The sequence below is a fragment of the Peromyscus californicus genome, unplaced genomic scaffold, assembly GCF_007827085.1.
Source record: "Peromyscus californicus insignis strain IS unplaced genomic scaffold, ASM782708v3 Scaffold_19__1_contigs__length_69161282, whole genome shotgun sequence".
In the NCBI taxonomy this organism is placed as follows: Eukaryota; Metazoa; Chordata; class Mammalia; order Rodentia; family Cricetidae; genus Peromyscus; species Peromyscus californicus.
In genome coordinates this window covers 8,852,177-8,867,211 of record NW_026294491.1, presented here as the reverse complement: position 1 = coordinate 8,867,211, position 15,035 = coordinate 8,852,177, and the positions used below count along the sequence as shown (strand labels likewise).

Here is a 15,035-nt window from a genome sequence, read left to right as displayed (position 1 = left end):
CCCCACACCATGTAAACTGAATGTGCAGGTGTACACCTCTAATCCTAGTACTCAGAGAGTCAGAAGTTCAGGGTCATCCCATCTACATAGTGGGTTCAAAGCCAGCCAGGGCAAATTGAGAACTTGTTGTCAGTTAAGGGTGTGTACTCCTCTTGCAGAAGCCACGAGTTCAGTTCCAAGCACCCACTCTGATGGCTCATAGCTGTCTGTAAACCCCACTACAGGGGGTCTCCTGCCCTTTTCTGAACTCCTGGGCACCTGCACACATGGAGCATGTACATACATGCAGGCACACACTCTGGCAGTTAGAGCAAGAGTTAGATATGGAGGCTTGTGTGGTGTGCATGCCTACTTTCCCAGCTACATGGGAGGCTGAGGCAGGAAGATTGAAAGTCCAAGGCTAGCCTGGGCTACACAGTGAGAAAGCAAACAGTGTGGAGGTCTGTCATTGGAAGCTATAGCAGTTGCTGACCAGATGCTGTGTCCCCACAGTGTGTGATCCCGTGATGGGCGACAAGTGGAACGGCGAAGGTTCCATGGTGAGTGTACCCACGCTGCTGTTAACCATGTGGTCTGTGCATCTGCTTTGAACCAAAGAGAAGGTCACCTTCCCGGGTAAACCAGCGTGACTCCCATACAAGGCTGAGACACCCCTGTTAGGAAGTTGGTCAAATGGACGGCAGTCATTAGAGTGTGTACCATAGAGAGTCTGTCAGCCATGGACAAGCTGTGTAATGAAGCTCCAGGTGTGGGCACTGAAGGTGACTGTCCCGAGTTTCTCCTGTTGCAAATGGTTTTTCTCAAAAGCTGGTTTGGAGGATCTTGCAGGGGAGAATTCTAGCCATTTGCCCTGGACTGCAGGACAGTACTCCTCCATCCAGGAGAGGCGTCCTCTCTGTGTAGTTTCAGGAGGGATGCATGTGAAGCAGTCAGGGAAGAGGACGCCTCACCAATCCTGTCAGCCTGTCCACACTGCAGATCACTGGGGTGAGGGATGTCACAGCCGGATCACCTTCTCATGCAAATGTTTTTTCCTTTGTCAGTTTCCCTTATCCATTTAACAATGAGGAAGTCACTTTGAGCACACCAGCTGTTCAAAACTGGACAGTGGGTGGGTCATAATCCACGAGTAAAACTGGTCCTGTGGCCATGTCAGACACCTCAGACTATGGAGATGGGAGGCCTCAATTCAGAGGCCTAACACCTCAAAGTCAGCGTTTTAACACAAGCCCACCCTGGCATTTGCTTCTTTTGTTGGCTTTTGACTCATGTATTACTCATTGTGAATTCCCTGAGCACACTTGGCCACACACGGTCTACACCAGTGCAGGACTCACCTGGACCAGGTGTCTGGTTTGCTCGGTGCCTGTCTTCATCTGCTTCCTCCAATGCCTATTTTCTGGAAGGTTCCCTGCACCAGACTCCCTCCTTTCTTCCTGATGATGCTTGCTGCAATGTCCCCAGCCAACCTAGAGACGCTGGTGTTTGGGTCCTAAAGAGCTCTCCTTCGGGCTCAGTGTCCCTGTGATGTGTCCTGGTTTTGATTAAATAACTTTCCCGGAGGGCCTAGATTAAAGATAATGTGTTAGGGTCAAACTAGCAGAGAGTCTGTGGCTCTGGTGATCAATTTTGTTCTATTTTTGTTCTGGGGGGTCAAACCCAGGGCCGCTCATATGCTAGCCAAATGCTCTGCTGCTGAGACGTGTGCCATCCATAAAACTCAGTTGTATAAGAGCCTTTAGTGATGTTGTGCTGGGTTGGGGATGTCAACTTGTCACAAGCTAAAGTCACCTGTGCTGAGGGAACCTAAGTTGAGAAAATGTCTCCATAAGATTGGACTGTAGGGAAGCCTGGAATGCATTTTCTTAATTACTGATTGATGGGGGAGGGCCTGGGCCATGGTGAGTGTTCCCAGCTAGCCATGGGGAGCAAGCCAGCAAGTAGCACCCCTCCATGCCCTCTGCATCAGCTTCTGCCTCCAGTTTCCTGCCCTGCTTGAGTTCCTGTCCTGACTTCCTTCAGTGATGGACTACAATGTGGAAGTGTAAGCCAAATTAACCCTTTCCTCCCCAACTTATTTTGATCATGGTCTTTCATCCTAGCAATAGGAACCCTAGCTAAGGCAGATGTCATGGTCAGACCCGAGTCTAGGGGTTGGGCTGTGAAAGTGATCCTATCTATTCTTAGCTCTTTTTCATTTATGCCAGCCAGCAGGAGTTCATCTGCATAGGACCTCGGACCTCCAGGGAAATGCCTCAGCAACTGGATGGGGAGAGATTAGAACCCTGGACCACTCACCAGTGCTGCAAAGCATCATGGGAACAGACCGTTTTTTCAGAGCTTCATGTGGGATCTGGATGTCAGGAACTAGACATGGTATTGGGTGTCTGTAATCCTAGTTATTTGGAAGGCTGAGGTGGGATGATTGCAAGTTTGAGGCTAGCCTTAATCCCACAAAAGACCACCATCCACGTATGCAGTCAACGAGAGCATTCTTTAATCCAGCATGCTGGAACCGACCATCCTACACAAAGGCAAAATGGCAATGACCTTGAGAGGAGCTCGCAGGCTCCTTTTAAGCACAGTCAGTGAGACGGACGTCCTAGGGCAGTCCTAGGTCCTTGGCTTAAGCAAGTAGCAATCATATTAGTATGTTCTAATTGACTATGGCTGGCAGGGGCTGGTTAAGGCTACAGCTTTTCTATTTTGGGGCAGGCCTGGACAAGTCCCAGGCTTTGACCTTATTTGGTTATTACCTTGAGCTATTGACTTGTGATTCAGGCCTGGCCTGGTTGTTGGGGTGCTGGAGACTGCTTGTCCTTTGTTCATGGCTCTCTCAGAAACTGCTTGTCCAGTCTCAGGAACCTGATATTGAGGCCTGATCTCTGAGAGAAGACTGAGCATCCTGTAATGGCATCTGCTCAGTCCTCTCAAAGGCATAGATCATCCTTGCTTAACAGGCATGAGGCCCCGAGTGCATCACTAACATGGAGATAATAAACAAAAGCTAAAGATTGGTCTAAGCTGTCCTTGGTGAAGGTGGTCCAGAGCAAAAAGGACATCGAGGACCCCAAGATTGTGGTGCAGGCCATGGTGCTGTGAGGGCCGTGCATTCGCCCCAACACACCGAGTGCCGGGGTCTCTGTTTTCATCCCTGTGAAAGCTGTAACGTCTGCCTTAGAGCCATGACTGACACTTGACATTTTATTCCTTCCTGAGGGTCGGGTCTCATCCGGTCTCAATGGTGAAAATGTACCATCATGTTTTTAAAATAATAATAATAATAATAATAATAATAATAATAATAATAATAACAAAAGCCGTTGCAGAAATATGTGACTCAGAAACATGGCCCCTTCTCCTCCCAGGCTCTGGGCCTGCTGACTGTATCTTGTTGACTCATAGGTGTGTGGGAGGTAGGTGGAGTAGGCAAGCCTGCTGCCTGTGGACCCTTCTGTTGGTCACAGGCTGCCATTGCCTCCAGATTCCTGATTGTGATGGGACTAGGTCTGTGGTGGCATTGTTTTTAAATTGGGTTAAGTCTTTTTCTTGGGGGGGGCAGTTCAAGACAGGGTTTCTCTGTGTAGTTTTGGTGCCTGTCCTGAATCTCACTCTGTAGACCAGGCTGGCCTCAAACTCACAGAGATCCGCCTGCCTCTGCCTCCTGAGTGCTGGAGACTGCCCTCCAGGTTAAGTCTTAACCATTGGCATCTGGAAGAACTATGCAAAATATCTTCATTGCCATTCTGGTCTTACCCTTGTTCCTGCATCAGAGCTTGGGTAGGCACACAAGCATGTAGTCACTGTGACAGGGACCCTTTAAGGGCCCGGAACATTCCAGGGGATCTGCAAGCCTTCTGGGTGTCTGCAGGATCTCCTATAACTTGGGAGCAACTTCTGGGAAACTGACCAACCTAGGGGGCGGCTGCTGAGCCTAAGGTGGCTTGGGAAGTTCAGGGAAGATGCCACACTGGGTCCTTGTGGGAGCTCACCCAGCGCTGTGGTCCTCAGTTGGCACTGCACTTGCCATGTGATGCTGGGGACAGCACATTGCTGCAGCTGTGTTTGCACAGACAGAAGGAGAGGCGGCTGTGGCACGAGCCCCCTGGTGGCATACTTAACTGTGGGCTCCTCCTTCCATTTCTGTATTCTGTGCCCAGCACTCACTGAGGGGCAAGAGGCCCTCATGTGAAGCCAGCTCGCACTCTGCCTCCTTGGAAGTCCTGCTCCTAGAGGGAGCGTATGGGCACTGTGGGTGCAGGGCATCCCTTAGACCCTTGCAGGAGACTGTGACAAGTTCCATTTCCATTGCTCAAGTGTGGCTTTCCCGACTGTACATCTTGGAATTTGGGGTCCCTGAGTCCTAGCTGTGAGTGGGGCTGTCCATTTTGATTGACCTTTATCTCAGCATCCACCCATTTCCCTATACCTCAGTTCTTAAGATTTGCCTCTTCTGAGAAGCCACAGCCTAAGGAGCAATGGGAGATTGGGAGAGGTGGGGACTACATTGTGATTCCCCAGGGGCATAGGTTCTCCAGGGGTGCCTGGCTGCCACCCATAGGTGAACCTCAGAGGGCCACACCCTACCTTAACATAGTCCAGTGTTCCCCTTCCCCAGTTAAAATGCCCTAGATGGAGGAGACACCGGTCCACGTGGACTTGCACCAGTCCAACTCCGCTCCCCCACCAGCCTGCACCCTGACTTCTCTCCTTTCTGGTCTCAGGCTGCAGGATGGCGGAGCAGGGAAAGCTGCCTGTTGCCAAGGCTGACAACCTGAGGGACCCACATGGTGGAAGCAGACAACTGATTCTTGTAAATTGTTCTCTCTCTCTCTCTTACACACACACATATGCACACACACACACACACACACACACACACACCAACCAAAAATAAATAAATAAATAAATAAATGTAATTTAAAAAATTACCTTGTTCACTAATATCCTAAGCCAGGGTTAGCTAGCTCTCTGGTGTGTGTTTCCTGGTCCCAATGGCAGGACTCTGAGCCCCAATTAATGCAGACCAGAAAAGAGAAAGCCATGGCCAGTGGCCTGGAATGGAGGAACAACTACATTCCCCTAAGTCACAGGAAAAGCCCCTCACTGCCTCTCAGAGAGCAGGGAACACCATTTTGTCAGCAATGAGGAAAACTTCCTTTTTCCTCTCAGAGTATTGAGACTGGACGGGAGAGATGGCCGTGTTGGTAAAGTGCTTGCCGTGCAAACACGACCTGAGTTCAGTCCCTAGCACCTAAGTGTGGTCCTGGAGTGTGCACCTATAACCTCAGAGCTAGGGAAGTGGAATCGAAGTAAAGGAAGACCCCAGATGTTGACCTCTGGCTTCACACACATGCATACAGTAAGAGCAGTCATAGGGTTGAGGAAAGCCTGTATGTGTCTGATGTGATGTGAAGAAGCCCCTGGCAGAGCAGTGCTGGGTGTGGTGGTTTGTGTGTGCTGGGTCTTCATGACCTCACTCTCCACCACACCAGGAGAGCCTCTTGCTTACACAGCTGGGTGAGTGCTCTTTCCTCATGAGAACTTCCTCTAAAGTCCTAAACTTGGGTGTGGTCTGGATTGTCTTCCTGTGTGCCTTGGAGCCCAGGGGACAAGGAACAGAGGCTGAGACTCAGGCATGTGACAGAAGAAGCAGTGCTTTGAGCGTGGGGCCTGGGCAGAAGCAATGCTTTCCAAAGAACTGTCTGCGGCCCTGCCTGCCAGCAAGCACCAGGTCTGGTCCCCTTGTTTCCAAGTCAGAATTGCCTTTCACTCTCACTTCGCATAGTTCAGTTGTGACATGACGTATTTGGAAATGAAGCTGTGTTAGCCTGGTGTTGCCTGCTTCCTGCTGGGGACTCCCTCTGGTACTGTCTTAGTCCATCTCCTTCAACCTCCCGGAAGACTAAGAGGGAATTCTGACAATGATGCTTTGGAAATCTTGCCTGGCCCTGTTGATAATCATGTGCCTCTAGCTTACTTTTATAATATGTTAATGATTGTAAAAAAGACGCTGTCCTTTTCTTCAAGTTGGGAGAGCCCGGTGTTTAAAAGCTGCTTGATGTTTCTGTGGGAGTGGCCAGGCCTGGCTTCACTGTGCTGAAGTGGGGTATTGAAAGGAGGGGACTGTGTGCTCCATAGTCTACCTGGGTTCCCAGTATGATGTCACCACCACCATCTGGGATAGGAGAATAGCACTGGGTGTTACAAGTTAGGCCATGTCCTGTCCTTGGTGAGGAAGGCGGGGCCCTCCTGAAGGAGGCAGGTTGGCCAGTGCAGCGCTGAGCCCCTGCTGTGCCCCTGGGCAGCTCCTGACCCCAGTGTCCAGCTCCCATTGCTTCAAACCTTACATTGTCCGTAGCTGAGAAGTATAGAAAAGAAAAGAGAGGTGAATGTATTTGGAACCCATTGCTTCCTTCCTGCCCTCTGAGGAATCACTCACTGGGGTGTATCTGGTGCATACTTCTGCAGTTCTCAGGTGCCCAGTGACCACTGGGCAGACCACAGCTTGTACTGGTCCCCTCCATGCATCTTTCTTTTGGCGCAAGGTATCTATCTGGGCCCAGGGAGGTGCAGGCAAGGACACAGGCTTTGGTGGTGGTGTCCAGATTCTGTGTGCCCTCCAGGGGGTGCCTCAGCCCAGCCCCTTTTATTGCTGCCATGCTGACATTTGGGGAATTCTCTTCTAATCAGCCATGCATCTACTTGTAGTGAGAAACCCTGGAAAGTCAAGTCTGTCCAAGTGACAGATGGATGCTGACCACAGGGACCACCAGTGGATGCCTGGAGAAGGTGCCTGCCCCCACCCCCCGAGGGACAGTTCTGGGAGGTCAGGTTCACTGTAAGTTTCTTCATAGAACTGTGGGCTCTGTAAGGAAGGCTTGAACCTGGTCCCACCAGTCTGGATGCTGCCCTCTCTGAGGATGATGGAGGAGCGCCCTGGAGTGGAGGTGCTGCTAGACGTGCATGTGCCAGTCTGTTCCTTTCCTACACTTCCTGTGACAGCTTCAGGTGGTGGCTGGCAGAGCATTTTCAGGTTCCATTCCTGTGGAACCAGGGTGGGGAGATGTCTGCCTCCTGTTGCACACTTTCAGTGTCTACCAGCAGGGGGCGCAGTGGTACCAGAGTGGTATCAGCTGCCCAGGTAGATGCTGGTACCAGCAGCTTAAACAGCAGTCCCCAAGCTGGGAGATTTGGTCGGCTGGTTTTTTAGTGTGTAAATCTTTGTGTTAGCATCCAGACTTTGGTGCTGTATGACATCTCACAGCGAGTAGGAGCTCAGTGTGTCCCCAGGCCTTGCATGACATCCCAGGAAGCTATGGCTTGGTCAGCATGGCCAGACGTGACATTTCTTAAACTGGGTGCATTTTGAAATGTATGTTTCCTTGTTGACTCTATTTTATTCTTGATGCAGTGGTTTTCCATGCAAAGTCTAATTTAAAATAATGTCTTATATGCCATATTCTCCCTTCATGCCACCCTAGTGTGTTTATTTGCTTAAAACCAGAATTTAATGAGTAACTCTTAATTTACTAGTATTCAATATTTTTATATAAATGGAAATTTTTGCTTGGCAAGGTGGTGTACACCTATAATCTACCCTAGGGGCTGAGGCAGGAAGATAGCTGTGTAGCTGTGTAGTAATACTGTATCTTTACACACACACACACACACACACACACACACACACACACACACACACACACCATTATTCCTGGATTTTTTTTTTAAATTTCTGGTAGAATAAACACCATTTAAAGACTTCACTTTTTGAAACAGGCAGGAGCATATCCTCAAATCAGAAGTCCTTGTCTCCCATTTACCATTTTTTTTTTCTTTCTCGAGACTCGGTTTTTCTGCATAGCCCTGGTTGTCCTGGAACTTACTTTGTACTGTAGACCAGACTGGCCTTGCACTTATAGAGATCTGCCTGCCTCTGCCTTCTGAGTGCTGGGATTAAAGGTGTGTGCTGCCGCCGCCGCCGCCGCCGCCGCCGCCGCCGCCGCCGCCACCACCACCACCACCACCACCACCACCACCACCACCACCTGGCTCATCTCCCATCTCTTACCCTCACCACCCAGGTTTGAGCCCCGGGGAACACCCACTTAAGGGTGGTGATGGTGAGCTGAGCTCCCCCATGCCAGCAGCTCCTTTTTCCTCTTTCTAGCTCACTGTGGGCAGTTAGTTCCTGGTCTTTCTGCGACAGGATGCACATTCCAGGTGAAGGTCTCCCTAAGCCATGGGGACCCCACCCTGCCCCTGTCAGCTCTTAAATAGATAGCTAGGGCTGCCCCACCCTGAGGCTTTAGGTGGGTGTTAACAGGGGAGAGCCTGCCACTCAGACCTCCATGCTCGGAAGCTCCCAGAAGGCCTTAGGGTGTAACCATGGCCATGCCTCACTGCCCATCCTATAGAGCCAGCAGAGATGTGTAAAACCATGGCCGCACCTCACTGCCTTACAGGGCGAGGTAGTCCCCCATGAAGGCAAGTGGAGGAGCCTTCACCCTTAGTGTCACCTGGGCCAGTACCATGGAAGTGTCTGAGCTACATTCTCACAGAGGTCCTGACTCCTGCCTGACATGAGGAGAGCATGCTCTGGGGTGACAGGACAAGTTGAAGACCCCCAGGCTTAGTACATCTGTCCTGTGTCCCACAGAGCAGGAAGGCAGAAGCCTGATTCCTTCAAACTCAGACCTGATCGGTTCCCACAAAACACCTAAGATCACTTTCTGGATGATGGGAGAGTGAGTCAGTATTTTTGGAAATGGTGGTGGATTCTTCATGAACATAGCTCTTGAAGGATGAGACATGGGTGACTTCCTGAGTGCTCTTAGCTTCATAGCTGCCTAATTCCCAATATAGACCTTGTCTCTCTCTATATATACATATAACAAGATTTCCTGAAATTCCTGTCAGAATTTCACCCATGTGATGCAAACCTAGACCAATCAGAAGACGGGCTGCATCTCTGGGCCCGCCCCCGACCTACTATTCCTTCTCAGAGACCACAACTTTTTGGCAGCTCCTAGCCTTTAGAGCAAAGCACAAGGCTGGCCCACAGTCCCTGTGTGCAGGAGGGGCTTGTGGTGGTATTGTGTTCCCCAAAATATTGTGCACCCTAATAAACTTATCTGGGGTCAGAGAACAGAACAGCCACTAGATACAGAGGGTAGAAAATGGTGGCACTCACACTTTTAATCCTAGCATTCCAGAGGCAGAGATCTACCTGGATCTCTGTGTGTTCAAGGATACAGCCAAGCATGGTGACTCACACCTTTAATCCCAGAAAGTGAGCCTTTAATCCCAGGGAGTGATTGCAGAAAGCAGAAAAATATATAAGGCGTGAGGACCAGAAACTAGAAGCTTTTAGCTGCTTAAGCTTTTAGGCTTTTGAGCAGCGGTTCAGCTGAGGCCTATCTGGATGAGGACTCAGGGGCTTCCAGCCCGAGGAAACAGGATCAGCTGAGGAATTGGCGAGGTGAGGAAGCTGTGGCCTGTTCTGTCTCTCTCTGATCTTCCAGTATTCACCCCAATACCTGGCTCCGGGTTTGCTCTTATTAATAAGACCATTTAAAATTCGTGCTACAGGGGCTTGCTCTGGGCTCAGGTGGTCTCCAGCCCAAGTCCCCCAGCCCTGTGTACTGTCCCCTGTCAGTGCATTTGTAGACATGAGCACCTGTCAGCACTCTGTGGGACATCTATATAAATCCAACTCCACTAATCTCTCTTTTCTCTGATGCCCTCCTCAGAACCACCCCTGACCTACCTCAAATATTAAAAAAAAGTAAAGACTTTTCAGAGTGCCTCCTATTGACCTGAACTCTCTTCTTGAAATGTTTCATTCACGTTAGGCAGTGGTAGGGCAAACCTTTAATCCCAGCACACAGGAGGCAGAGGCAGGTGAATCTCTGTGAGTTCGAGGCCAGACTTAATTGTACATGGGGCCATGTTCCAGCCCTAGAAAGCAACAGAATTTGGTAGATTTCGCCATATAGCTGTGGCTTTATAGTCAAGGATAGAAGGAAGGGGTATGGAATCTCTCTCTGCAGCTAAGGAAAGCCTCTGAGGCCAGGCATGCATGTCTCAGGGGTGTCCTTGAATGGAGGCCTAGAGAGGCCATTGTATGAAGCTGTTAAGGAGAAGCCTGAGTTGCCTTGGAGACCCCAAGATATTGGAGATGCCAGGGTCATGGGATGCCTGTCAAGGAAAGCAGCTAACAGGGAGCAGAAGCAGTCCAAGAGAGAGAGAAGTGTGTTGCAGTCAACAGAGCCCGAAGGAGTTGGAGAGCTGAAGAGCGTTTTTTGACATCAGACATAGAGATGCAGAGTTTGGAGCTTGCCCAGCTGGTTTTCAGTCTTACGTTGGTCCAGTAATTTCTCACTATGCTCCCGTTCTTCCATTTTTGGAATGGTAATGTATACCCTGTGCCATTATATGTTGGAAGTCTGTGATTGGCTTTTTGATTTAAAATTTACAGGGGATTATAGTTAAGAGATGGCATGAATCTTAGAAGAGACTTTGAAATTTAGTCTTTTAAATAAGTTTGAGACTGTTATAGATTATGTGGACTTTTGAAGTTGGGCTGAATGCATTTTTGCATTACGATATGGCTACAAGCCTTTGGGGACCAGGGGGGTTGATAGTGCTCTTAAGCAAGACATCCAAGGCTGTCCTCTGTCCTTTACATGCATGTGCACATGTGCACGAGTACCCCCTGCACACACTGAAGACATGAATTAAAAATAAGAGAGGCAGGTGATTCATGACTTTGATCCAAGCACTCAGGAGGCAGGTGGATCTCTGTGAGCTTGAGACTACCCTGGTCTGCATAGTGAGTTCCAGGACAGTCAGAGCTGTATAGAGAGACCCTGTCTCAAACAGACAGACAGACAGACAGACAGACAGACAAGTGAATAAATAAATAAAAGAGGCATGCAATTGTTTACAGGGTCTCAGCCATGCGGCCTGCCACCTTTTCCAAGTTAAAACTTCCCCCATTCCTCTTTAGTTAGGATTTTATTGCTGTGCCAAAACACCATGAGCAAAAGTAACTTGGGGAGGAGAGGGTTTAATTTGGCTTACTGTTCCACATCATTGTTGTCACTGAGGGAAGTCAGAGCAGGCACTCACACAGGGCAGGAACCTGGAGGCAGGAGCTGATGCAGAGGCCATGGAGGGGTGCTGCTTACTGGCTTGCTCAGCCTGCTTTCTTATAGAATCCTGGACCACCCGCCCAGGGGTAATCCTATCTGCAATGGGCTGGGCCCTCTCCCATCAATCACTAGTTTAGAAAATGCATTATAGACTTACTTATAGAGCAATCTTTTTGGTTTTTATTTTATTTTTTTAAATCAAACTATAATAAAATTGTCCCTAAGCTTCTAAAAGAAAAGGAAGGAAGGACGGAAGGAAGGACGGACGGAAGGAAGGAAGGAAGGAAGGAAGGAAGGAAGGAAGGAAGGAAGGAAGGAAGGAAGGGAATAGTTCATTCTGAGCCAAATATGAATGCTCATGGTCCAGGATCATGTTTCAAGTTACTCTTAATGACATGTTTGCCCTCCATGGAGAAGGGTCCATGAACCTTGATAGTCACAGAAAAGGAAGTCATGAACCTGTTAGTGGTGAAATATGTCTGTGACCACATTTGAGAGACAGAGGCAAAAGGATCACTATGAGTTCCAACCCAGGCTACATAGCAAAATCCTATTTTAAAAAAATTAAAAGCAGGACTGAGTGGCATATGTGAGTCCTAGATTCAATTCCTACAATCACCAAAACAAACTTTGAGCCAGGCGTTATGGGGCAAGCCTGTTCTCCTAGTACTTGTAAAACAGAGGCAGGAGGATCACCTCAAGCTTGAACCTAGCCTGCTCTGCCCTTGAAGCTCCAGGCCAGCCAGGGCTATACAGAGAAACTCTGTGTTAAACAAAAACTGTAATGAAAGGATAAACTCCAAGAGCTGGCCTGTCAGACTTAATCAGAATAACACCACGTGGGAGCTGAGTCAGAGGAACTCCCAGGCTGCAGGAATGGCTGGTTCCTCCTTGCCCCAGCAGGGCAGCAGACCAGCACAGGCAGAAAGCTGCTGCCCAGGTGTGCAAAGGCTAAAGGAAGCCAAACTGTCCTGCTGGAGGGGCCAACCCTTCACCCGGGCTGGAGGGGTCTGAGGTGTGCCCCAGCAGCTGGGGTGGCCTGATACCCCATCTGTGCCAAACTGAGTTGGCTCTCGGACTTGGAAACCCACCAGGGGTCACAGGCACCTCCTTATCCTCAGGGATGCAGGTCCTGGGGAGGGGGCTGAGACCCATCTCTGGTGCTGTGCCCTGTGCTGTGGTGTGTGCATGGCCCCTGAAGCTTCCTCCTTCTCCCTCCACCTCCTCTGTTCATCACTTCCTTTCGTTCTCTGATGTTTTAATTGAACCCCCACCCCCACCCCGACTTTTCTCTCAGGAGTTCTGGTTCTGCAGGCTGCTGGGCACTGGACCCCAGCAGGATGAAGGCAGGAATGTGTCCTGGGCAGGGCATCCTCACAGACAGGGGACAGCATGAGACATGAGGAAAGCTCTGAATGGCACTTACATGGCTGTTCCCTGGATGGATTCCAGGGGTGGAATGAGGGGGTTCTCAGTCAAGGAGGCCTTGTACTTCAGAGCTAAAACTGGGAATGCCATAGAGGTCAGAGGACAATTTGTGGAGTTGATTCTCTCCTTTCCACTAAGTGGGTTCTGGGGATTGAACTCAGGTGATCAGGTTTAACTGCAAGGACCTTTACCCACTGATTTACCCTCCTGGACTTGTTTTGTGAGTTAGGATCTCCCTATGTAGCCAGTGCTGATCTCCAATTAATGATTCTCAACCTGGCAGTGGTGGTGCATACCTTTAATCCTAGCATTCAGGAGGCAGAGGCAGGCAGACCTGTGACTTGGAGGCTAGCCTGGTCTACAGAGCAAGTTCTAGGACAGCCAGGGCTACACAGAGAAACCCTGTCTAGCAAATTAACAACAACAGCAACAAAAGACTCTCCTGATGAGAATTATAGGTATGTGCCTGCACGACCAGCAAATACATATTATTACTATTAGTTATTATTATTTTGAGACAAGGTGTCCAAGTGTATCCCTGGCTGGCTTGGAACTTAGTAGGTAGACCAGGCTGGCCTCAAAGCCACAGAGATCTGCTTGCCATTGCCTCCTAGGTACTGGGATTAAAGATGTATGTGCCTGGCAAATATATAATTTTTTAATAATGGGCTTTGGATTACATATAAGGCGTCAACTATCAACCAGAAAGCAGTTCCTGATCAGATTCATCTTGTGCAACTGCCTTAGAGAGGAAATTGCATGCTGGGAAGACATGAGTGACATACCATTTTCCCCCAAAGTTATCACGGCCACTTTGCTGTGGTGCAATCAATACTGCCCACCCTCTGGAAGGGACAGCTGAAGTAGGACGGCCATCTGGTCACTTCTGGTTGAATACCTCTTCAACTTTTGTTCCTGAGACCCTAGGCTCAGACATAACAAAGGGATTGCAAGATTGATGGACTGAAGCATTAGTCATCAGGCGATGAGTAACTCCAGGAAGAACTGAAGCAATTTTTAGCTTGGGTTCAGAAAGGCAGCGAGTTCTAAGAACAAAAGGCGTGTTCTGAGCCTGGGAGGAACGCCAGCGCTGTCCATCAAGGCCCAGGTGGTCCAGCCCCTGCTCCATCCTCCATCCTGCAGAAGTCAGGGACCCAGCATGATTGGCTTCCTCGGGGGAAACTTGTCACTGTGGAGAGGTGGGTACAGCTGACTTCTGGGGCAGTCCCTCCACCCTGCCACCAGACATGGAGTGAGGTCAACTTTCTTACCTCAGCTTGGCTCCAGGACCTTGGTCTCCCTTCTGATTGATAGAGGTTACAGGTCTATGCCACTGTACCCAGTTGTCTGTTCATTCATTCATTCATTCATTTATTTATTTATTTAAGATTTATTTCTTTATTATGTATGCAGTATTCTGCCTGCACGCCAGAAGAGGGCACCAGATCACGTTACAGATGGTTGTGAGCCACCATGTGGTTGCTGGGAATTGAACTCAGGACCTCTGGAAGAGCAACCAGGGTTCTTAACCTCTGAGCCATCTCTCCAGCCCGCAGTTGTTTATTTATTTATAAAATGTGCTGGGACAGCAGACTCAGCTGCATTGTGCTTTTAGACAAAACTCTGGCTTGGCTCAGGTTTCACTTGTGGAGACACAGTATTTGGTTGGGGAGTTGGTCAAATAACAGAATTCCCTCCAAGGCCCTGACCATTGGCTGTGCAAACCAGTCTCATGGCTGCAACCTCAGGCTATCCTGACCTCTGAGGTCCTAGCGACAGCCACAGCTTCAGACGGAAGTCAGCTGCCAGTTTGTGCTTGACAAGCTGCAGGAGCTCTGTGGGAATGGCGCCTTGTTGGGTTGTGCTGTGTCCCCAGAGTGCCTGGCTCTGTGCCCTGACTGGGTAAGGACAGGTTCCTTGGTGTCCTCCTAGAGAGCATGCTGGCCTGTGGTACTGAGAGCTGCCGTGAGCTGCCAGGGCTGCCTCTCCAGCTCTCTGGAGTCACGTTCTGATGCTAGCGTGTGTGTGTGTGTGTGTGTGTGTGTGTGTGTGTGTGTGTGTGTGTGTGTGTTGGGGGCTGGGAAGCTTCCTTTCCCTAGAGCTGAAAGTAAAGGCCTTTTCTAGGCTAGCTGGGAGGCTAAGGCTGGAGGTACCATGGTAACTAGCCCATCAGCAAGGCACCTGCTGTAGAAAGGTCATGACCCCTGCTGGACCCTCCCCAGGGCTGCCAGAGTCCACCCAGTGGGCTATAAAGTCAGTTAGACTCAGCATTAGGGTCTGTCTAGGTGTCCTGGTCCATGACTATCATTGCCAAACTTTGGAGACTGAGGCAGGGATCTAAGTTTGAAGCCTGCCTGGATTATTATATGGGGAGATTCTGCCACAAACCAACCCAATCCGCCAGGGAATGTCCTAAGGCAAAGCCAGGTACTGCTTCCTGGCTAAAGAGAA

General features: G+C 49.7%; 1 protein-coding gene across 3 annotated transcripts in view; it reads left to right on the top strand.

Moving 5' to 3' along the window:
* Positions 1-15,035, top strand: part of LOC128114493 (pyridoxal kinase-like) — a 30,364-nt gene that overhangs the window by 12,891 nt on the left and 2,438 nt on the right. The window contains exons 5-7 of one of the 3 annotated variants that reach the window (XR_008219781.1): positions 493-539; positions 2,208-4,813; positions 8,171-13,783. Coding sequence is in view for 2 of the 3 variants with exons in the window: in XM_052744540.1 (XP_052600500.1) it covers positions 493-539; positions 2,208-2,393 (233 nt within the window). In the remaining variant the exon portion in view is untranslated. Of the gene's footprint in view, positions 1-492; positions 540-2,207; positions 6,030-8,170; positions 13,784-15,035 lie in introns of those variants that run through there. The other 2 variants (XM_052744540.1, XM_052744539.1) reach the window with 2 other exon arrangements.